At 43.1% G+C, this 23,483-nt stretch overlaps 2 protein-coding genes across 4 annotated transcripts in view; one reads left to right on the forward strand and one right to left on the reverse strand.

The window, feature by feature from the left end:
- CERT1 (ceramide transporter 1) overlaps positions 1-10,799 on the reverse strand; it is a 105,644-nt gene extending 94,845 nt beyond the window's left edge. For both annotated transcript variants that reach the window (XM_060235830.1, XM_060235829.1), the window contains exon 1: positions 10,406-10,799. In XM_060235830.1, the coding sequence (XP_060091813.1) occupies positions 10,406-10,501 (96 nt within the window). In that variant the 5' untranslated portion in view covers positions 10,502-10,799. The remainder of the gene's footprint in view (positions 1-10,405) is intronic.
- Positions 10,800-10,996: 197 nt separating this feature from the next.
- The window catches only part of POLK (DNA polymerase kappa), a 62,676-nt gene continuing 50,189 nt past the window's right edge, over positions 10,997-23,483 (forward strand). For both annotated transcript variants that reach the window (XM_060235827.1, XM_060235828.1), the window contains exon 1: positions 10,997-11,131. The gene's annotated coding sequence lies outside the window, so the exon portion shown is untranslated. The remainder of the gene's footprint in view (positions 11,132-23,483) is intronic.

Raw genomic sequence — 23,483 nt, forward strand, 5'->3', positions numbered from 1 at the left:
TAACTTTTCCTCCTGTACATATTCATTTCCTTTTATAATGAAGCAGGGCTTACACTGGAGGAGGAAAGTAGCCATTTACAAGCAATATTATCTGTTTAATCCATTTTTGTTCCATACTTCTTCCAGGGAGCTGAGGGGTGAGTACATTGTTCTGTCCTTCATTCTATCCATATAACAACACTGATGTTATGCTGAGTGACTGACAAGATTACATAGCAAGCTACATAACAGAGTGGGGATTTCAGTCTGAAGTTCCCAGATCCTTTTCTTACACTCTAACCACTATACCACACTATCAATCAATCATTTTATTTATATCCCGCCCTCCCCGCCGAAGCAGGCTCAGGGCGGCTAGGGCCCTGTTCACACAGCATGTTGAGTCCATGCTAAACTGACCCAGTTCTGTTCTAAATATCTTTGTTCCGGATATTATCGAACAAACTGCCATACTGCAATTTGAATCACTCCACGGTGAAACCATCTTCTGCCGTCCACACAATGGCACCATGCAGTTCTTTTTTTTCTCCACTTTGATGTACACTATGAGCAAAGGTTAAAACATTACGTGGTTATGAAGTTATGCGCATATCGCTAAGTAGTAAGAAAAACTGGTGACCGTAAACCGGATGTCTGAGGCTCCTTTTGCTCCAGGACAGCCTTCAGACATCCAGAAGTTGGTCGAGAACTATCCAGACAAGGAAACTACGAGGTGAAACCGGAGAACTCAAAAAACACCGCAAAAGAGCAGGTAACAAAATACTTCGGTTTTGAGAAGGATTGGGTGGGTGGGGGGGTACTACGAGTTAATACCGGGAGGCAGATGTTGCTGTCTGATCAGCCACTTTTAATCCAGTATGAAACAGCAGCAACAGCTGATTATACTGTGCGTATGAACAGCCCCTAGCTGTTGGGAGCTTCAAAACAAAGCACTCCATGTACCAATTTTAATGCCTAAGATCTAGAAAGTACTGTTTTAACCCTATCACCACATCCAGGGCTATTTTTGTAGGAAAAGCCAGCAGGAACTCATTTGCATTTTAGGCCACATACCCTGACATCACCATTGTTGCATACAGGGCTTTTTGTATAAAAGTTCCAGTAGGAACTCATTTGCATATTAGACCACAACGCCTGACACAAAGCCAGCTGGAACTGCGTTCCTGCTCAAAAAAAAAAAGGCCGACCACACATAAATTTCATTACATTCTCTTTTTCCCCCTCTTGCATTTCATTCCCTTGTCAACATATTCACCACCAAGCAGCTCTTACTTTCAAAACCATAACTGTATGTAAGTAAAATACATATGGATTATTTGAAATAAATATATCATTTCACCTTGGCAAGAATGCAATTAAATAAAGAGCACAAGGGTGCATCACAAATTAAGAGGGAACTCAATATTCGAGATGGATTTGGTTCAGAAGATGAGATTAGACAGAAAATAGGGAAGAGAAAGGCAGCAAGAACCAACAGTGATTGGCCATCACATCCACCTAAAGCTTGTAACAGAGCTTAGAAGCTGCCAAAACTATTCTGTCACGTAGGTGTCAGTCAGGTTCAAGTCCCTCACAAAGAAAAAGTCTGCTGATTTTCCTAACAGTATTGTCATTGCTGATGAAAAGCCAGTTATTCAAAGTATACTCATATATCCATAGCTGTATGGTTGTCTGTAGTTATACATGTATCTATACACACATTCATGACTGTACTAACCTATGTAATAGAATATTGGTATTCACTAATCCTCATATATGTTCTTGTATTCTTTTAAAGTTTTATGTAGAATAGTATTGGTAACAAGGGAGGCCACCATGGAAGGTAAGCCACTGTGGGAAGCAGGGGCCTAATCTTGTCTCCCTAGTAACGGAAGATAGGTACCAACAAAAGATGTCTGTAAGTTGGAATGTGACCTTGAAGAAAGTAACACTGCAACCTGAGAAATAATTCAAAGACTTTTGAGTGGGAGAATTAGGTGTGAGGGGTGATGGACCATTAACCTGTAACCTATATTTGGATTGTAAGTTCCATTTTATAGCAGTCTGGCAATAGCCTTGCATATACATGCTACAAGTGTTTGCTATTTGTTTCTTCATTAAACCTTCTGCATTTACTCAAGAAGTCTTGTGATAGATTCTGGGCAAAACCTTACAAAAGGAACTAGCAAAGGCAAATCTGTTTAGCTAAATCACACCTAAACCTGGCTAAAATAGGTAAAAGCAATGCTGATGAAAGATATAGCCCACATAGGATATTAGGGAACAAACTTTGATTTGAATTGTAACAATTACTTAGGATTCTAATTGAACTGAATTCAAACATGCAAACTTTAGAATAAATAATCTGAAACATAAAATATTTGTGAATCAATGTATCTAAACCTTTTGTTTAATCACAGAATGTCTATATTCTGGATGTTGTGATAAGAAAGTTCCAGTAACCACAATGACTGGTGAAATGTAAACTTAGAGTTCTATTAAGTGTCATAATACAAACTGAACTTTTAAATTCAGATATAGGTGTAACTGGGCAACCCACAGTGAATGCTGGTGATGGTGAGCATTAGTAGGTCTAGAACAGGCCAAACTTTGGCTTGGGAACTGCATGTGGCTCTTTCACACATATTGTGTGGCTCTCAAAACCTCCACCACCCTGTCAGCCAGCTTGGAGAAGGCATTTCTCTCTTTAAATCACTTCTCAAGTCAAGCTAGCCGGCAGCTTGGATTAAAGTTGCTTTCTTTTCACCTCTCCCTCTTTCCTCCCATCTATTTCCTTCCTTCTGGGTCTAGGGTGGCCAGACCGTCCCGGGCAGCCGGGAATGTCCCGGTTCTGGCCCCCTATTCCCGCCTCCCGGGCTGGCTATACCGGGACCATTAGAGGTCCCGGTTTAGCCAGCCCTGGAGGCGGTGGCCCGCGGGCACCGGCGGGGAAGGCGGCAAGTGAGGGAGGGAGCGTCCCTGCGTGTGCGCTGGTCGCCGGAGGGAGGCCTCCCCTGGTCGGCGCTGGTCGCCGGAGGCCCTCCAGAGACTCTGGAGGGCCTCCGGCGACCAGCGGAGGCCGCGGAGAGGCCGCGGAGGCGCCGGCGCTGGTCCTGGGAGGCCCTCCAGAGACTCTGGAGGGCCTCCGGCGACCAGCGCCGACCAGGGGAGGCCTCTCCGCGGCCTCCGCTGGTCGCTGGAGGCCCTCCAGAGACTCTGGAGGGCCTCCAGCGACCAGCGGAGGCCGCGGAGAGGCTGCGGAGGCGCCGGCGCTGGTCCCGGGAGGCCCCCCAGAGACTCTGGAGGGCCTCCGGCGACCAGCGCCGACCAGCGGAGGCCTCTCCGCGGCCTCCGCTGGTCGCTGGAGACTGTCGGTCACTTCCGGGTTCCTGTCCTGCATCTCGACCTGTGTTATTAGTGACAGGCTGCTTCGGCGTGCCGCTGCGCCGGCCCCCTGGGTCCCACAACGATGGGACCAATGCCACAGGGACGGGCTCGAAACACTCTATAACCCCTCAAAAGAACAGCAGTCTAGCTCGCTTCCCCCGAGCCCTGCCGCCATAAGCCTCAAGGGGGCTCATTTTGCGGCATCTCCCGGCGGGAGGGTGGCACCCGCACGGGACACATATCAAATGAAAGAGGGGGCGCAGGGCTATCAGAAACAGCCGGCAGAGGGAGTCGGGAGACCACCCCACTGGGGGATTCACACCCCGAAAGTGATGAAGGTGGCGCAGATAGAGCCAACAGAGCAAACAGGACAAAATAAATAGGCTGCATTATGCAGCACAGTCTCACTGGAATCTGACTGGCTTCTCAGCATGGAACCCGTTCTCTCTAGTCTTCTCACTTTGAAAAAAAGAGTTTCATTTAACTTTACTTCCCCCTTCCCCTCTCTATAAATAATCTTGGTGTTTCCGGCGGTGATATTTGGGGGATTTTTGGGGACGTCACAGGAAGTGCTGTGAAGTCACTTCCTGTTTCCGGCAGTGGCATTTGGGGGAAATGATGTCACAGGAAGTGATGTCACTACCTGCTTCCGGCAGGTGGCGCGGGGGGGGGGAAATGATGTCACAGGAAGTGATGTCACTTCCTGTTTCCGGCAGGTGGTGTGTGTGGGGGGGAATGATGTCACAGGAAGTGATGTCACTTCCTGTTTCCGGCGGTGGCACGACGTCACCAGAAGTGACGTCACTTCCTGTTTCCGGCGGCGCGCGCACCCCTTCCTTCCCCCCCAAAAAGCGTCCCTGGCTGGCCTTCAGACATTATGGCCACCCTATCTGGGTCTCAAGCATCTGTTCATGTCTTACGGCTCTCAAATACCTGACATGTATTAAAAAGTCTGCTGTGAAAACGTTGTGAAAGCAACGTCACCCCAGAGTTGGAAACGACTGGTGCTTGCACAGGGGACCTTTCCTTTCCCTACATTATGCAAGTTTGTCCACTCCTGGTATAGAACTAGCCCAGGGGTAAGCCATGCAGCTACCTGCAGTGGAGAACTCCAGAAGCATTGGTTTTATCTATATAAATCTATTGGAAACACTCACACTCTCACATATTATGCTTTTGAAGGAAATTCAAAAAGACTGCTTAGCTGCTTGGCTTGACAGCGACAGCCCCTGCATTCCAGAGCATGCAACAGGTAATGACTCAGCTCTTACTATTATTATTAATTAATAATAAAAAATGGTACATGGTTAATAACAGGTAAAACAGGATACATCCTCTGAATAACTGATTGCATGTGTATAGCTTCACTCCCTCCAAAGGGATTGGTAAAGGAACCATTGCTGTTCTCAACCATGGGCCTGGTGGAACATTTCTGTTTCACATGCCCTGTGGAACTGAGCAAGTTCCTGCAGGGTGCAGATGTTACTAAGTAGGAACTCTATCAGGCCAGGGCCAGCTGAGGATAACCGGACGTCTTTTGGGCAAGTTTTGGATTCTGGAGCGTAAGGCTCTTCAGGGGGCATCCAGAGAGAGGCAATCCTGCAGGTACATTAGTCCTAGACTGTTAAGGGCTTTAAAGGTCAAAACCTTGAAGTGAATCTGGTACTCAACATGGAGCTAGTGCAGCTGGTGAAGCACGGGTCAAAATGTGCAATCATTTGTGAGCCTACATATTCTACACAAATCACCAGCAAAACATTCCTGATTTAGACCATAATGACACAAACTGCAGCTCATACCATGGCATGTTTTAGAGACAATTAAATGAGAGGAAGTAGAGGTTATAGATATCGTCAGTAAAAGGAAAATGAGAAAAGAATATCATGGCCAACTTGACAACTGAAAGTGATGTTGCTAAAATATGGTAGCAAAGACCTTGCGCCAGCTCTGGATAAAAGGTATACGAAATGCCATTGATAAGACATAGTTTTACTAAAACTATATGCAAATAGGAAAATGGGAAAGAACAGACATTAGAAACAAGATCTAAAAGAGGTGACAAGTTGAGGAATGGAGAAAGGTGTCATCAAAAGATAGCTTCAAGAATGAGAAGCTTCCTAGTTTACTTTATTTTTCATTACAGGCAATAAACCAGATTCAGGTGAGTAGCCATACTGATCTGAAGCAGCAGAACAAAGTTTGAGTCCAGTGGCACCTCTAAGAACAACAAAGTTTTATTCTGGATACAAGCTTCAGCGTGTAGTATCTGAGGAAGCGTGCATGCACACCAAGGTTATATTCAGAATAAAACTTGTCTTAAAGGTGCCACTGGACTCAAATTTAGGCAATAAGCCAGTAATTTATCTATATAAAGTATAAAGAAAATCTGTATAAAGAAAATCTGTATAAAGAAAATCAGTATTCCTGAGTTTTAGTCCTGTAACATCTTGTGAAACCAAGCTAATTACCTCTAAAAACAATACAGTTTGCATTACCGGTTCACAGTCTAATACATGATTCAGCAAGTGGCCAGTTTTATCATAAGTTAAAACTACTTTCCAGAAATACACTTACATTTCAGAAGGGAATCCAGACCCATTTATCCATCCATTCACACACAATTACTTTCAGTGGTTTCAGTTATTTAATTTCAACTCAAAAGGCTGAGCCACTGAATAACCCTCGTACTACATTCATTTCTAGCAGTTTACTCCTGAAAGGAGAGCTGACAAAATTGTTAAGTCCAGCAGTGAACAGATTCTGAACTGTCTGAAATTACTTAGAAAACTATAATCTAGTAGAAAATTCAGCATAGACAACTGTCCTTACCTGGATATCCCAGGCTAGCCTGACCTCATCAAATTTCAAAAGCTAAGCAGAGTTGGCCCTGGCTAGTATTTGAATTGGAGACCTCCAATGAATATCAGGGCTGTAATGTGGAGGCAGGTAATGGCAAACCATCTCTGAACATCTCTTCCTTTGAAAACCTCACAGGATTACCATTAAGACAGCTGCGATTTGATGGCACTTTCCACAACCACCATATAATTTGCAAGTTATTCACAGTGCAATCTCAAGAAAACTTTCCTGCAAGTAAATCCTATTGAGCAGGATTCTGATTAAACCTGCTTGGTATTACTCTCTTAATTTGTTAGCAGGGCTGGAATGATATCAAATTTCTAGCAGTTTACTCCTGAAAGGAGAGCTGACAAAATTGTTAAGTCCAGCAGTGAACAGATCAGTGAGCCCCTTGCATTAATGATATTATAGAAAGCCAAATTAGTGTCTCCATCCTATAAACACAAATTTCAAGGATAACAACAACAACAAAACCCCATCTGAATTGTGTAACAATATTAGCATGGTACTCTGCAGCAAAGTGTCCAGTTAAAGTATTTCCCTGGAAAGAAACAGGAGGCGGGAGCAGTCAACTAAAGTTGCAGCATTCATCCTCCTCAACAGCTTTTAAACACATGCAAGTTTAACAGCAAAGTAATGGTACACTCGCACTTCACATTCACTTACAATTAGAAGGGTGTGATTAGTGAAGTGTCAGAAGCTACTGAAACAAATTTAAAATAATGAAATTTAAAAGACTGCAAGTTATATAAACTGCATTTCAGAAGTTTTTTTTCTCTCTGATGTATCATTCCCTTCAGAAGAACTCTAATGCAGGTACCTGCATCTCCATCAATAAAAATTGCAAAGTAGAAGCATTCCCAGATCTTTGTGCAATTAATTATTAAATGAACAAAATTCAAAGTTGGTAAGCACCACATAAAAATCACTAGAAATCATCACTGCTGAATTATACATATACAACATGCAGTTTTAAGTCAGCCATTACCACAACATAAAAAACAATGGGAGTCATTGCTGGTCATTCAGTTCATCAGTTCTGCACATTCCAACTACTTAAGCAGCAAATGGAACTGTTCATAATGGGATGCAAAAACAACACATGAACAGACAAAACTGCAGGGCAGTTTTTAGAATATAGAGTTCAATTCTTGTCATTATTCTTAGCAATGCAGTCAAATGACAGAAGGTACAAAGAACAGCAACTAGGACAAGAAGTATCTTCAATTAATAAGTATGAAGAAATTTACATCATGATTTTTACCTTAGAGGAAAAGATCATCACATATCCAAGACTATAAATTTTGTGTGGATAAAGTTAAGAAAAAATAGCACACTTTCACAAATAAGTGAACCATGTAGGATAGAAATGATGAAAGCCATTTTTATAAAACTCTACACTTCACAGAATTGACAGTAAACATACACCAGTAAATTTAAATTTAAATAAAGAGGTTTAGAACAGTAGCCTCCTTCCAAAATCCTTATTACAAGTTGTGAATAAAGAATTATTTCATAACTGCTGAATACCAATTCAATTCCTGCCACTGTCAAGAGTGCTAGATTAACCACACTTTGTAACTTTATCATATCACCTATATCCCCCACTTTATTCAATACTAAAAGATTTCAATTCTGCAGCATCTACCCTACAGTAGTTATCTACATTTCAACAATTTTCAATCAGCCTTTTGGGGTTCACAAGGATTCTATCACTTTTCTTCATTACTTTTTAATCATCTCAATGATCTTAACTAGGCTTATACACAGGCCTCGGGATTTAGTGGGAGCTCACAGGAGTGCAGTTCCTGAACCTTTCTGAGAGTTCCACCTCCTCCTTCCCACCTTGTCCATTGAATAGTAGTTGCAGCTGCATAACAATCCCTGGATGAGCTCAACCACCTATTTTTCTGCAAAATGACCCCTGCTTATACAATAATAAAAGTATACATTAAAGTGGCAGAAGCAAACCTACAAGTAACGAACTCCTGACATACTCAGCATTTGTGGTAAAAAATTCCACTAAGGCATGAATCACTGAGTAATGAAATGGCTGAATAAACAAACAAATGAAAAACTAAGTTACAATATTGTTCAGCACATATACAGGCAACACTTTGCAATTTAGAATTCCTATCATTTCACTGATATCATGCTGGCTCACACAGCAAAACTTCCAAAAACTATGTACAATTTTTAATTAGCCACAAGCATATATGCACTTTAGGGTTTAACATTTGATAGTCATGTAGTGGCAAAAAGCTGAAATAATGTCACAGTGTGAGGATTACAAGAGATCAAGGTATACTACAAACTGAATCACTTTACAAGGCTTTGAATACCTAACAAACAGAAAGTGGATGAATTGTTAATTACTGTATTCCAAGACAGAAAAAAGGCTATGCATACAACCTTCTTGCCTGCCTGGGCAGGACAATCCAATCCACAAGGGTTGCCAGAATTACAATTCAATCAGAAGCTCATTGCAGACCCTTGACCTTTACAGTGTCTTTTTCCTGTATCATAAGGACACAAGGAACAGGTTAAGGCCAGTAGGCATAGACAAACTGCATCAAACTCACCCAATCCCCTTATTACTGAAATATACTAATATGTTGCTAGAGTTCTGTGTTGCAACAGTAATAACTCCTACAAGGCATTTATTTAGCCGCTGACATTAATCTAGAAAATAGTAGTCCTAAAAACTGTATGTACTTTCAACCTGAACCTTCACCTGAATGTCATGTGCAATATTCACATCATCCAGTTGAAAGTCCTCATTTGTAATATTCTGTTTTCTAACACAGAAAAGGACTAGTAACTTGCAGACGGCATGCAAATTCCACACATTTTGAACACCAACTACACAACAATGGTTTTCTCAGCAAAAGCTGAAAATTCCATGACTTTTGCTTGCATTGTGTATTTCAGTTCACAGAAGACTCAGAAACACAGGCATGATGGTGAAAAATAAATGATTTAGTACATACACACACTTAAAGTAGAATTTCTTTGTAATACTACAACAGTCAGCTAGGTTTCCAAGCTACATTTTGTGAAGTCTGCCTGAGCCTGACCCTTTACTTGATGGGGGTGGGCTTTATTAAAGTAATTATACTCAAAACTACACATTTTTAACAACAGAAATGGCAACAGAGACAAAGCATACAAATACTGACACCTTAAAGAAAAGGCCTCCAATCACAGATACAGTTTCTTCCTTCTTCATATCCCCTATGCTCAGTTGTCCTGCAGCAGGTCTATTTTATTGCACTGTTTTGACGTTTAGAGCAAAGGTCAAGCCACTCCTTTCTGATGTTACAATTATGCATTATGCGTGTACATCACGTGATTCTATTTCCTTAAAGGGGGGAAGAGAAGAAAAAATAACTTGGACGCTTTTGCTTCCAAGGCCCAGGCCAAAGTTAGCCTTTTCCCTTCACGCAGACTTAACGAGTGAAAGCGACCGTTCCTTATCCGGGGTTGTATCATTATTACTCAGCCAAACTGTGCTTACAAGTGCAGTCTGGGATAGGATTACCAGGCTCTTGCGAAGAACCTGATGAATGGATTGATCTTTTCCTTCATTGCATCAAACAGGGAGGGGGGGAACCACAACGAGCAGAGAGGATATTTTAACAAGTGCCTTAAGACCACCGAGGGAAGAAAGATATGGTGAGTGGGCTCTCTGGAAAGTAATATTTCCAGGCAGGCTGGCTCCTTCCACTTGGCAAAGGAAGGCGAAAGCTTCGCTTTAAAACGAAGTGACTCTCCCCACACGCATCAACGTCTCCAACAGCGCCTTCCCGGAATGCGACGGCGACGGCTTAGAGAAGGCGCTGCTTCTTACCCCGCTCTCTGAGAACAAGCAGCGGAGGAGGAGAGCGGCGGGAATCTCCCGCTAACTGCACTGGGAAGGATTTCAGGCTGGTGAACCACCCCCTCCCAAAATCAGAGCTCCTCGTTACCGAGACTCATTTCCAGGCTCCCACAATAGCTGTCCTTTTGCAGAGGGAAGCCACAGACATTTCTCTACGCCGCCTCCTTCCCTTTCCCTCAACACAGGAACCCCAACGACGGCGGCAAAAGAAAAGGGCACCGGTCGCTTCCCGCGTCCGCAGCAACTCAGGTAAGGAAGCCGAGAGACGTGGCTGCCGTCCCCCCACCCTCGGAGGCTGCTTACCTTGCTGAGGACTCCGCAGAGCTCAACAGGCGGCCCAGACTCGGTCTCGGGATCCTCTTCGGAGCCAGAGGAATTCCAGCTTTGATTGTCCGACATGGAGAAGCCGCGTCCCTCAGCCACGGCCACCGAGCAGGGAAGGCGCTGAGGCGACAGGAGCAGGGGCTTTACCTGACTGACACCTCTCTCCTCGGGGCTTTTGCTGCCGCTCCAGCCTGAGCTCGCTTCCCAGCCCCTTTTCTGCCTGTCCCCTTCTGGCCACCGCCGGGACCGCAGCTTCTCAGTCCTTCCTCCCACCCTCAATTCGCACTGGTGGCCCCCACCATCTGTACAACGGCCATAGTCTCCGCAGGGCTTGCGCTCTTCCTCCTTTCCTCTCGCTGCCTTTTTTTTTTAATCCCCCGCCACTCAAAGCAATACTGCCACTACCGCCGCCATTTTACTCAAGTAGCTCGGACTCGGCCACTATTTACCAATTTCTCCTCACACTCCCCTCCCAGTCAAGAGTAGACAGCTTCCATGGCCGGATGGGAAATGTAGTCCGCGGAGATGTTACTTGCTTCGCGCTGCATTCTGGGAAAGCGGGTCTTTCCAGCGCCTTTGGGTGCTGTAGTCTTGGGCGGGTTTCATAAATGTCAACGTTCCTTCTTTCAAAGTTCGGGTGGCCGCCATCTTGGTGTGGCTTAATTTTTGCGCTTGCGGGCGGCTGGCGAGGCAGCTGAGGCTGAGGTGTGTGCACAGTTTGTGGCTGTTCTGCCGCTTGTTATTAAGGCGTTCTCTTTATAGATAGTCTCTTACTCCCCCCCCCCCCACCCCGTTTAGGCATCCCCCGTCCCTCTTTTCTTTCACTCGTTTAGGAATAAAAAGAGGGAGATTTTGCCCTGACCTGAATTACGGACGCAAAAGGGTAGCCTCATAGATGAAATTCTAGTTAAGAGCTATCTGTTCAGAGGTCTTTTCCAATACAGGGTTATCTGACTTTTAGGAGTTCTTATAAAAAGGGGCTGGAATTACTACCAACCCTAAGAAATTAAGGCTGCAGTCGTATCTATAATGTAAATTGTTCATTAATCTATATATAATACTGTGGGTCGCCAACTTGTTGTGAAATTTCTGGATATATGGAGGTGGATCCTGGGGAAGATGGGCTTTGGGGAAGGACCGTAGTAGGATATAATTCCACAGAGTTCACCCTCCAAAGGAGCCATTTTCTCCTGGAGAACTGATCTGTGTAGCTAGAAGTTAGTTGTAATTCTGAGAGATCTCTCGGCCTCGCTTTGAGGGTTAACAACCCTATTTATGACTACTAGCCAAAATCCTTTCATGACAAAAAAACGTTTTCCTCTTTCTCCTCCCTTTAAAAAACCAGCACAATGAAGCATTCTTAACTTGAAAACTTGCACACTGTTTTGAGATATTTTGGCTAATCCTAATTAAAGATATAAGGCAGTAGAATGTGTGAAAACGGAGCTAGGGGACTTTGTGAACTGTACACTGAACACGAGTCAGCAGTGTGACGCAATGGCTAAAAAGGCAAATGTGATTTTGGGCTGTATCAGCAGAAGGACAGAGTCCAGATCACATGAAGTGATGGTATTGCTTTACTTTGCTCTGGTTAGACCTCATCAAGCACCACAATTTAAGAAGGGCACCACAATTTGGGCACCACAATTTAAGTTTGTTCAGTTTTGGGCATCACAATTTAAGAAGGATATAGACAAGCTGGAACATGTCCAGAGGAGGGCAACAAAGATGGTGAGGGGTCTGGAGATCAAATCCTATGAGGAAAGGTTGAAGGAGCTGGGGATGTTTAGCCTGGAGAGGAGGCGGCTGAGAGGTGATATGATCACCATCTTCAAGTACTTGAAGGGCTGTCATATAGAGGATGGTGTGGAATTGTTTCTGTTGCCCCAGAAAGTTGGATTGGAACCAACATGTTGAAATTAAGAGTTTTTCGCTAAACATCAGGAAAAACTTCCTGACAGAGTGGTTCTTCAGCAGAACAGGCTTCCTCAGGAGATGGTGGGCTTTCCTTTGGAGGTTTCTAAACAGAGGCTAGATGGCCATCTGATAGCTGGTTATACCTATGTGAATATGGCTTTGTTCAAGGTATTTTATTTAAAAAGGCAAATCCACATGAACGTATTAAATATCTGTATCTCTAGCAACTTTTGGAAATTATGTTAACTGCAAAATGTTTATTATACCTGAATTCAGATTTGATAAGGCCTGATGGGCCAGGTTAGATTGCTTTGGGGTTGTGTACAATTTATCAACTGCAGACTGTCGGCTGTAGAGCAGTGCCGGATTAAACCTGTGGAGGCCCCTAGGCAGTCAAAATCTCAGGGGGCCCCTCGCAAATTATTTCAGAGTCAGAGTGCCTGCCCTGCAACCCGTGGCCCTTGCTGCAGCCTGCAGGCCCCTTCTCAAAAGCCCCTTTGGCAGAGCTCTGGGGGAGAGGCAGAGAGAGGCAAACTTGGCAACAACACCAGCAGCAGCCGCACCAGGCAAGTCAGGCAAAGAGTGGATAAGTTGCTGGCTGCATGTGCAGGCTGGGAGGGCTGTAAGTGGGGGGGGGGGAGCTGGCCTGGGGCCCCTAAAGGCATGGGGACCCATACCTTAATTGTTAATCTAGCCCTACTTGGTTTAATTGTTAATCCAGCCCTGCTGTAATGTAGTGATTCTCAAACTGGATACACAGACAGTTCCTCCCAAGACAGCAGGGCAAGGACATTATATCATGAGTCATTTAGCTGTCTACTATTGTTATTATTTATCACACTTAATTAATTGCTTACACCAGGCTCTGGGAAATGTACAACATGTATTATAAAACAGCATACAAGTTTAAAACCAACATAATTTCAATTTTAAAAAATAATTTAAAAACCCAGATGACATCCTGTGGGTTTTTAATCTACATTTCTGGACTATCAGGGCAGCAGGAGAAAACTTACAAAGTGCGTGGGTGGGACTGGGGGGGGGGGGTTGAAAAATGGAAGGTGCTAGCTGAGCAGCAAATCACCACTGTCCTCAGCCTGGCAGAACGTTGCTGCCTTACAGGTCCTGTGGAGTTGTACAAGATCTTGCAGGGCCCTGATGTTATCTGGCAGAGAGTTCCACCAGGTTGGGGCCAGGACCGAGAAGCCCCTGGTTGAGGACAGCTAGACATCCTTAGGGCCAGGGATCACCAGAAAGTTATTACTAGTAGAGTGCAATGGTCTTCCGGGGACATAGCAGAGGAGACAGTCCCACAGATACATTGGTCCCAGACTGTTCAAGGCCTTAAAGAACCTTGAATCTGATTTGGTAACTGAATTCTGAACCATAATTGATGGTTGATCTCAACTGGCAAAATAATTTGTATGTGCAAGTCAAATTGAGGAAATATTATTTTACTTGTTTGGAAAATGAGTAGGGGTTTTTTGCGGCGGGGGGGGGAGCTACAATGATATAAGGCTCCAATAGGCCTTTTGCTCCCTTGTCCATTTTTCTGTCCTTACAGCATCCCACCTTTTTGCTCTCTTTTTTCTTCCTATGAATATTTAAAATATCTGTGTCCTGCTTTTCCAAAAGGTTTGAGATGGCTCATTTCAGATTTTAAAAATCAACCAATCAAATTGATTAAAATTCATCACAGTTCAGACCAAAATACATAGATGCTTCTGCAAAAAATATGAAATTTTCCAAGATGCATTCCTACGACCTTTGAAATGCATGCCTTTCAGAAGACTCATAAAAAAGGGGCATGACTCATTATCAGGAAGGCCATTCCAAAGGACAACTGGAATGCTGATTCTTAACCCAGGCAAATTAAAGAGAAGTGAGCATAAATAGCTAGAGATTGAGGGTAAAGATGTAAAATTTCTGGAAATTTTAAAACTGTGCAGGAGGGAATCCACAATGTTTTTTCCTTTAAAAAAACACCCAGAAATGTGGGGAAATTGAATTATATGCAGTATTTATTGACCTATCAAACCTAAACTAATTTTACTTCTTTAATTACAGAAAATGCATAATTTGTAACTTTCTGAGCATGTAAAATTGCAATATTTGACATATTTATGAACTTTAAAAATGATAAAGGCCTTAGTTTTCTTTAAGCAAAATTACAATTATACCCAATACTTGAGAGAGACCTGCAACTTCCTCCCCCTCCAGCCAATGGGCAATAAACTACTTATTATCCAATATGTACCTATATGTGTCTCAGCGGTTTGAGGGAGAGGTGAAAAGATCAACCACACAGGGTCAGAAGTACAACAGAAGGTATGCAACAGCTGAGAAATAGTGAAAGCCCTGCATGTACCCCTCATAAAATTAGGTATTCTTCTAGGTTCAGAAATGCATCTTAGATTTAAGAGCTGCATATGTCTATAGTATGCTTTTTTGAATGAGTTATCTTGAAAAAAGATAACTCATTCTAAAAGATAAAATATTTCATAGGTTTTTTTCCCCAATCCCCAGATTTTCCATTTTCTCAGTAAGAAAAACTGGTCCCTCCCCCAATTTTTTGCCAAGCCTTCAAATCTCTTATTTGGGGACAGAACTAAGAGAGTACATGAGTTTTGTGTGCCTTGGCAGCTGCATCAAAAATTTCTAATTACTTCATCTTAGAAATGTCGACAAGTTTATTGCTCCTTTGCTGAGAGTAGGGAACACTTCTTGGGCTGAAATATTAATTACAGGAGTAGAGGATGGTTGTGTACATTTGATTCTCATTAGCTCTTCTTTCCTACAGAAACTTAGCACTTGTGGCTGGAATGAATGCATATTCTTCCTGTTTATCTCTGTCTCTACTGCCATCTCCTCCTCTGATACAAGTGGGCTGTTTCATGAATGCTTATACTAGAATAAAAAACTGTTGTCTTTACAGTGCCACAAGGCTCCTGTTAATTTTCTCCTATGCTTTTAGAATATTTTAGAAAGTTTAGAATAAACTCCTGAAATCAGGGCCTGTTTTCTTGTACACTTTGGAGTGTCAGGTGCATTGATGGTGCTACTTGAGCAATAAAGAAGTTGTGCAGTGGCACAGGTTCTAGTATGGACGGCATTGTTATTTATTTATTAAGTTACCTATATTGTACTTTTATTCCCATTGCAGACAAGTTTACAAGAGCACTCTCCCATCCTCCATTTTATCCTCACCATAATAATCCTGTAAAGTAGGTTAGGCTGAAAGAGAATGACTGGCCCAAGGATACCCAGCAAGCTTCCATGGCAGTGTGGGGATTCAGAGCTAGGTCTCTCACATCTCTCTGCTGTATCGTGCTGCAAGACGAAGGCTTTTAATTAGTATGTAGTCTATCTTACAGCCATGATTGTGTCTGCAAACTTGCACCCAGCACAATTATTTAGCACAATTCGATCTCTCCCTACGACAGGGTAAAATTGAATATCAGCTATGAGGCTTTTGTGAGTTTTTTCGCAGATAAGGTCTTGTCACTCTGCCGTTACCTCCCTGCAACAATTGAAACATTGAATGAACTTGAGGCTTTGTGCATGCCTTCTAGTCAAATTTTGGGTTACTTCACTCAGGCTAGAGGAAGTCGACAGAAAGCTCTCTACTGTATGTTCAACCACCTGCAGTTTGGACCTGTGTCCATCTTGGCTAATTAAAGCTGTCCAAGAGGAGTTATGGGTTCCTCTGAGGGAAATTGTCAACAGGTCCCTACTTAAAGGAGCCTTTCCCCAACCTCTTAAAGAGGCAGTGGTCCATCCCCTTCTAAAGAAACCATCACTAGATAGTTGGCAAACTATCGGCTAGTGTCAAACTTTCTTTTTCTAGGCAAGATTATTAAAATGACAGCAGCAGTTCTGTTACAGAGCTTTCTAGATGACTCTTCCATGCTTAATACTTTTCAATCTGGCTTTTGGCCGGGTCATGGAACGAAGATGGTTTTGGTTGCCCTCACAGACGACATCCAGAGGCATAAAGGTAGTTTGGTGGTACTGATGCTACTGGACCTTTTGGCTGTGTTCGACATGGTCGATCATCAGTTACTGACCCGTTGCCTCGCCAACGCTGGGATTCAGAGGTTGGCCCTACAATGGCTCTCCTCCTCTCTCCAGGGTTGGGGACAGAGGGTGGCGATAGGGGAAGAACTGTCCCAACTTCACCCACTTTCCTTGCATGTACCCCAGAGAGCACTTTGGTCAGGGTTACAAAATCTGCTCTCGATCCCCAGCATCAAGGAGGCCAGGCTCAAAATGACCAGAGCCAATGCCTTTTCTGTTGCGGCTCCTGCCTGGTGGAATGAGCTTCCAGAGGAGGTTAGGGCCCTGCAAGAGCTCTCACAGTTCTGCAAGGCCTGCAAAACGGTGCTCTTCCGTCAGGCATTTCCAAATCAAAATCTGTGGCAACAGAAAATAGATATTACACTATCCAGCCCAAAAGAAATAGACATTATTTGGCCCACCTTGAATACTCCATAGTGACCTGGAATTTTTAACTTACTACACTAAACTACAACGACTGAATTGGCAATTACCCACCATTATTAATACAATCTACTGAAAGATCAAAATAGCACCTACCATTGTTTATGATACTGTTTTATATGTTTTTCCCGGGGGAAGTCACCTTTGCATCAATCAGAGGCTGCAGCGTCTTAGATTATATTTTAATCCCTCCATCATTTAAAGATTATTTAGTGCATTTTTATATTGACAATCGCTCTGAGAGTGACCATTTTCCCCTGGTTTTTATATTTGACAATCCATTGCCTCCTGATAATAACCCAGCCTGTGTAAGGGTAGACACATCCGCTGGGTCTCTCCCCAGACTTATTTGGTCACGCAACCTTGCTGTGAGAACCCAGCTAATAATCAATGAACAAGCACTTGAGAATTTACGCCTCTCCCTTATGTCTTCTATGAACCCCACGGAAGTTATTTCCTCCTATGACAACCTTGTCTCTAATGTTATTTCCCTGCTTAACCCTTCCTCTCCTGTGGTTTTTAAAGGCAAATCTAAATATAATCCCTGACACAACAGAGAATGTCTTCGCCTGAAGTCCACACTTTGCTCTATCTATCATCACTATAGGAGCCAAAAAAAGTCTGCCTTACCAAAAGATTATTTTATTGTTAAACACAAGCTGTTAGATATGGTCAAGGCCAAGAAGCTCCAGCTTGCAAGGGCCCAATGGGAGCACCTGATCGAAGCTTCTAGGTCCAATGATAGTGGGAAATTTTGGGCTTTAATCTCTGGGGACCTGCAGGGGAAACCTTACTCTACAATAACAATTTCTTCCCAAGCCTGGCACTCATACTTTTTAAATCTTTTTGGAAACGATGTGGCAGATTTCCCCATTTCCCTTGAAACTGGCATCAGTGAACATCCTGAGTGGCCACCTGTGTCCCCGGAGGACATCATTACCCTGATTTCGCAACTTGAGCCCAAAAAGGCCCCAGGCCCTGACGCAGTCATCCCAGAGCTATTGAAGTTCCACCCAGAATGGTGGGCTCCACCCCTGGCTGCCCTGTTTACTATGATAAATAGCACTGGAATAATGCCCAGGTCATGGACCAATGCAATCATTGTCCCTATTCATAAAAAGGGCAATCCTTTATTACCTGAGAACTATCGGCCGATTAGCCTCCTATCAGTTGTCGGCAAGCTTTATGCCAAACACCTCCTAGTGAAACTAGAAAGCTGGCTGACAACAAACAACATACTAGGCCCAGAACAAATAGGGTTTCGCCATGGTAAATCCACCCTTGACCACTGTGTCGTTTTATCACAGCTAGTTTCTAAATACAGTGGAAAATCTGGCAACAAACTCTTCGCTGCCTTTTTAGACCTCAAGGCGGCGTTTGACTCAGTTCCCAGAGAGTTGCTTTGGGTTAAGTTGGCCAGGATGAACATGGATCCCAGATTGCTTACCTTGATTAAAAAACTGTAAACACGTACCAGCTGTCAAATTAAGTACAACCTTCAGGAAAATCTAACTTCGGAAATTCCAATTTGTAAGGTTGTGAAACAGGGCTGTATCCTTGCCCCAGCACTTTTTAATCTTTTTTTAAATGATCTTGCCCCTGTTTTATATGCAATCGATGGGCATGCCCCTAAAATTGCTCACTGTCACGTTCCCATCCTTTTATATGCGGATGATGCCGTTTTACTGTCATGTTCCCAAATTGGATTGAGGCGTCTATTATACCAAGTTATGACCTATCTCAATAACAACGAGTTATTTCCCTGAATTATGGGGAAACAAAGATTTTAGTTTTCTCTAAATCTTGGAAGCAACAATTATGGTCAGTCCAGGGAAACCCTATTGAACAGGTCAAAACTGCCAAATATCTGGGGATTAATTTTTCCTACAATGGGAGCTGGGCAACCCATTGCAAGTGCGCTCTAACAGTGGCAAGAACTAGTGCCTTGGCTATTGCCCGGTTTTTTTTTATCTGAAAGGGAACCGATATGTCCCTATGGCCCTAAGAACTTTCAATGCGAAATCTAGCCCCCAACTCTTATATGGTGCCCCCATATGGATCACTGCCTTCGACTACACCACTGAAGGCCTACAATCCTTCTTTTTGAGGAAAATACTGGGATTACCCAACTGTGTTCCTTATGCTGCAATTTGCATGGAAACTGGACTGTTGCTGCTGGAAACTCATGCCTGACTTTGACCTTTAAGTTTTGGCTGCGCCTTTTATTTAACTCTGATCAGAATTCTTTCACCTTTTTGATGCTGATGGACCATTATGCATCCAAATGGTTGACCCTGATCCAAAAGAAAATCACATCCATAGGAATTTCCTTGGATGCATTCTATCTATCCTCTGCTCCTGCGGTATTTCAATCCATCAAATGCAGACTACTAGATATCCAGTTGCAACGTCTAACTGAGGCAGCTCGGAAAACTTGCTCCCCAAGCTATCTAGGTTTATCCCAGACTCCTGGGCTTTTAGCTCCCTATTTCCTCTTTTTAACTGATCCTCACCAAAGAAGAGCACTCATGCTCGCTAGATTTAATGCATTACCATCGGCCATCCTCTCCGGAAGATACCACAGAATCCCCCGCAATCTTAGACGATGCCCTTGTAGCCAAGGAATCATTGAAACGGTCCCTCATGTTCTTCTGGACTGCCCTTTCTGTAGCAGTCCACGAGCAAGATACCTAGATGCTCTGCTCTTTGACCATCAAGACCTTTCTGACAATGCCAAGGTTCGCTTTTTACTCCATGGGTAACACAACTTTGTCACTACTCACGTTGCTTGCTTTTTACAGGTTGCGATCCAAATCAGAGAGGCTTTTACTCATGCATAGCCCACAGCTATTTTATGTCATTTAACTTTTGCTGGTTATAGTTTGTTTTAATTAATGTTATACTGGTTTTTAAGGTTAAATTAATGCTTAATTTAATGTTCTTAATGTAATTGTTTTAATGAATGCACCATTGGTTACTATGTTGTTTATTAATGTTTTATTTATTAATGTACCATTGGTCACTGTGTTGTTAGCCGCCCTGAGCCTGCTTTGGCGGGGGAGGGCGGGGTATAAATAAAATTTGTAATTATTACAAAGATATTACAAAGATAGATGTCTTCTTGGTAAAGTAGGAAGGTAAAACCTAGCACAATTATACTTTGTATGTAGCCTGTAAAATTGAAACCTGACACAATTATACTTTATATATAGCCTATAAAAGGAAAATGACATTCTAGATTTTTTTTTAAACTTAGGTGATAACAATTCCCCTAAATTGCATTCCCCCCAGCAAAGGTAAATCAGTTATTACATTCAGTGAATCTGGTACAAGACTTGGAGTTGCTAAAAACTGTGTCTATACTCCTTTGTAAGGGACTATGTTGAGAGCCCACACTTCTAGACACCTGCCTCACAATATTGCCTCTCTATGTCACCTACTGGCCTCAGAATTATGAGCTTCTACAGGTTCCCCCTCTCCTCGCTTGTGGATGGTAGCTTGATGTTGATCTCATCAGCCCCTTAAGCTGCTTTTAAAGATAACCTAGCAGGCTGAGTATGCTGTCCTTGTCCTCTTACTACAGGAAGCAGGGGGTTGGCTAGTCAGTGGCTGGAGCTGTGCCTTGGGAATTTATGGAAAATGATACATAGACTGTTGTAATATTATGTCAATATAACTAGAGTCAACTGCCAATTTTTAAAAAAATGCAAAATCCTGGTGGTGCGGGGAGGGGGAGATTGGCTGCTGTCACAGGTGTAGGGCAAGGAAACCAGCCACATGGATGCCCCATTGTTGCTGCACTTTATCAACAGATCAGTAGCAACAAGTTCACTTCACAAGCCTGCCCTTGTGTGGAAGGTACCTATTTTAACAAAAAAAAAAAAACACCAACCCCTTGAATTTTAGCAATTGCATATTAAAAAATCATAGGTGAAGATTATGGCTTAGATTCAACAAAGAATTTCCACACAATGTTGTAGATTGTGATTTTCTCACCCATCCACCCCTGCAGCCCCAAATTACTCACACATGGTGGATTTCAGGGGCAGTTTGGGCTGCAGTAGTAAGTGAGGATGATGTACTTTGTTGATGGAAACCTTTCTGTCAATGGAAATGGACTGGTGGTTCCAAGTCTGTATATAAATTATTAACTTCTTATAAACTGAGCTGTATAAACAGCCAATAATGTTTTATGTTATGTTAACAGAAACATACTGTCTAACACAGAGTAACTGTCCTCCTCTGTGTGGCTTTTGTTGTGTCTTTACTGAAATTACGCTGTCTGTTTTTGGTGGTTGGCCACGCCTTGAAGAGAATATAGACAAGCTGGCAACAGTTCAGGAGAGAACAACAATAGATTAAGAGATCAGAATGCTAGACATAAGGAAATGAGAAATTGGCTATGTCTAGTGAAAAGATTATTAGGGACAAAGGAGTTGATTAAAGGTTGCCACAAGGAAATAAAGAACAGCTGTTTTCCTTATTTTCCTTATTGTTGCATCTGGGATTCTGATAGCACAATCCTAAGAATAGTTTCCTTGGTAGACCTGCTAAGGATTGCACTGTGAGACTTCCATCTTTAAAACACTGCAACAGAGATACTGTTACATTGCTGCTTTGGAAAGTTCTGGTAAGCATTATTCAAGGATAATTTCAATGTGATGTTTTTTGCAGTAATATGTAGAGGACCTCAGCTCCAAAGTTGCTAACCCAAGTTCTGATCAATTTCTCTCCTTTTTTGGAAGGAATTTTCTATTGGAGATGGAAAGAAACTTTGTATTTTCTAAACAACTTATAGACCAGGGATGTCAAACATAAGGCCCAGGAGCCAGAACCAGCCCGTCCACAGCTCTTACATGACCCGTGAGCAACTAGTTCAAGGGAGGGAACAGGAGACTGTTTGGGGGGGGCAGGGTTGGAGCCACCTCATCTGCAGCAGTCAAGCAATGTGGGGGCATCTGCTCAGTGCTTCAGTGCTGGCTCTCCAGTTTGCCCATATGGGTTTTCCTTTGCATCCCCCACCCAATCCATGGGGCCTTGTAGTGAGGATATACCAACTTGGAGCTTACCAGCTGCTGTCCTTTATACAGTTTCTATCTCTGGTACTTGGCATTACATTTATGGCACATGTGGCCCAGCCTGACAAAGTGACATTTATATCAGATCCAGCCCTCATAACAAATGAGTTTAACACCTTTGTTCTAGATAGAATGGAACAGAGCTGGAAAATTATTCAGAACTGTCTATTTTAAAAGACCAGTGGCATATACAGAGTCAATATGTCTAATTCTCTAGCCAGATCTGTGGATACTTAAATCCAGAAACTGAAGCCATTAACAAATAAGACAGATCCTTCCACAAACCTAAAAAAATTGTCCCAGGCTTGCAGAGAAAAAGCATGAAAGTCAGTTCAGTTGAATGTCAGAAATAACTATCATAACTTTAACCAATTAAAGTACCTAGGACTGAGCTGTTGATTGCAGACTACCAATCAACCCATATTCTGGCTGATGACCTAAAGGCTAGGTGACTGTGGGTGTTAATATTTGTATAAGCATCTGTCCTTCAAAAGAGAGGGAAATTGATTTTGTCTCCTTCCCCTCAGGTGAAGAGTCCTTGTCCCCATTCCTAGAAAACCAAAAAGGTTCCAATTTCACAATCTGTCCTTGCAAAGGACTTGTGAATTCTTTGCAGTACTCTCATGGGCTGCGAGGGGTCCCTGGGCCCTAGTTTGAGGGCCAAACTAGATATACGTGTGACATGAATCAAGTCAGAGGTTCCCTGCCCCAACTATTAATCACATGTAATATTGGGGGACTAATGTTCCCAAGCATTCCTGGACCTGATTTGGCTCAGAAGCATGGCATGGTGTGTGTGTGTTTTTCCTCCCATGTCGTTTTCCTGTTTGTCTCCTTGTGGGACTTGGACTCTCTGAAGCTGTTTTTATCTATGAAAATGGCATGAGAGGGTGTGATGGCAGGGTGTCTCAGTTTACCCCCATCTATCACATCCCCAGTAGTAGTGACTACAGTTTCAATTATATATAAGTTTATGTATAAGTTTTTATTTATACCCTGCCCTCCCCGCCAAGGCAGGCTCAGGGCGGCTTACAGAGCATGATACAGTATCATGGTACGACAATAACAGATAAAATCAATCAACAATATAAATACAAAATATAAATTAATTTTAAGAATAAGCTAAAACAATACAGTGGTGCTACAGTCTCTGTTTATCCAGGCAGTGTGATATTCGTTCTGGTTACATCTTAAAGGCTTCTTGGAAGAGGGCAGTTTTGCAGGCCCTATGGAACTGGTTAAGATCCCGTAGGGCCCGCACCTCTTCTGGCAGCTGATTCCACCATTGGGGCGCTTTTATAGAGAAGGCCTGCTCCCTAGTTGTTTTAAGTTTGGCCTCCTTAGGCCCAGGGATTTCCAAAAGATTTTGTGAGCTGGAACACAGTGCTCTCTGGGGAACATATGGAGAGAGGCGGTCCCTGAGGTAGGCAGGTCCTCGGCCATATAGGGCTTTAAAGGTGATAACCAGCACCTTGTAACGAACCCGGTATACAATTGGCAGCCAGTGCAGTTCCCGCAGCCTAGGCCGCACGTGTTCCCACCGAAGTAGTCCCACTAGTAGC

Source organism: Heteronotia binoei, chromosome 4 (genome assembly GCF_032191835.1).
Source record: "Heteronotia binoei isolate CCM8104 ecotype False Entrance Well chromosome 4, APGP_CSIRO_Hbin_v1, whole genome shotgun sequence".
NCBI lineage: Eukaryota > Metazoa > Chordata > Lepidosauria > Squamata > Gekkonidae > Heteronotia > Heteronotia binoei.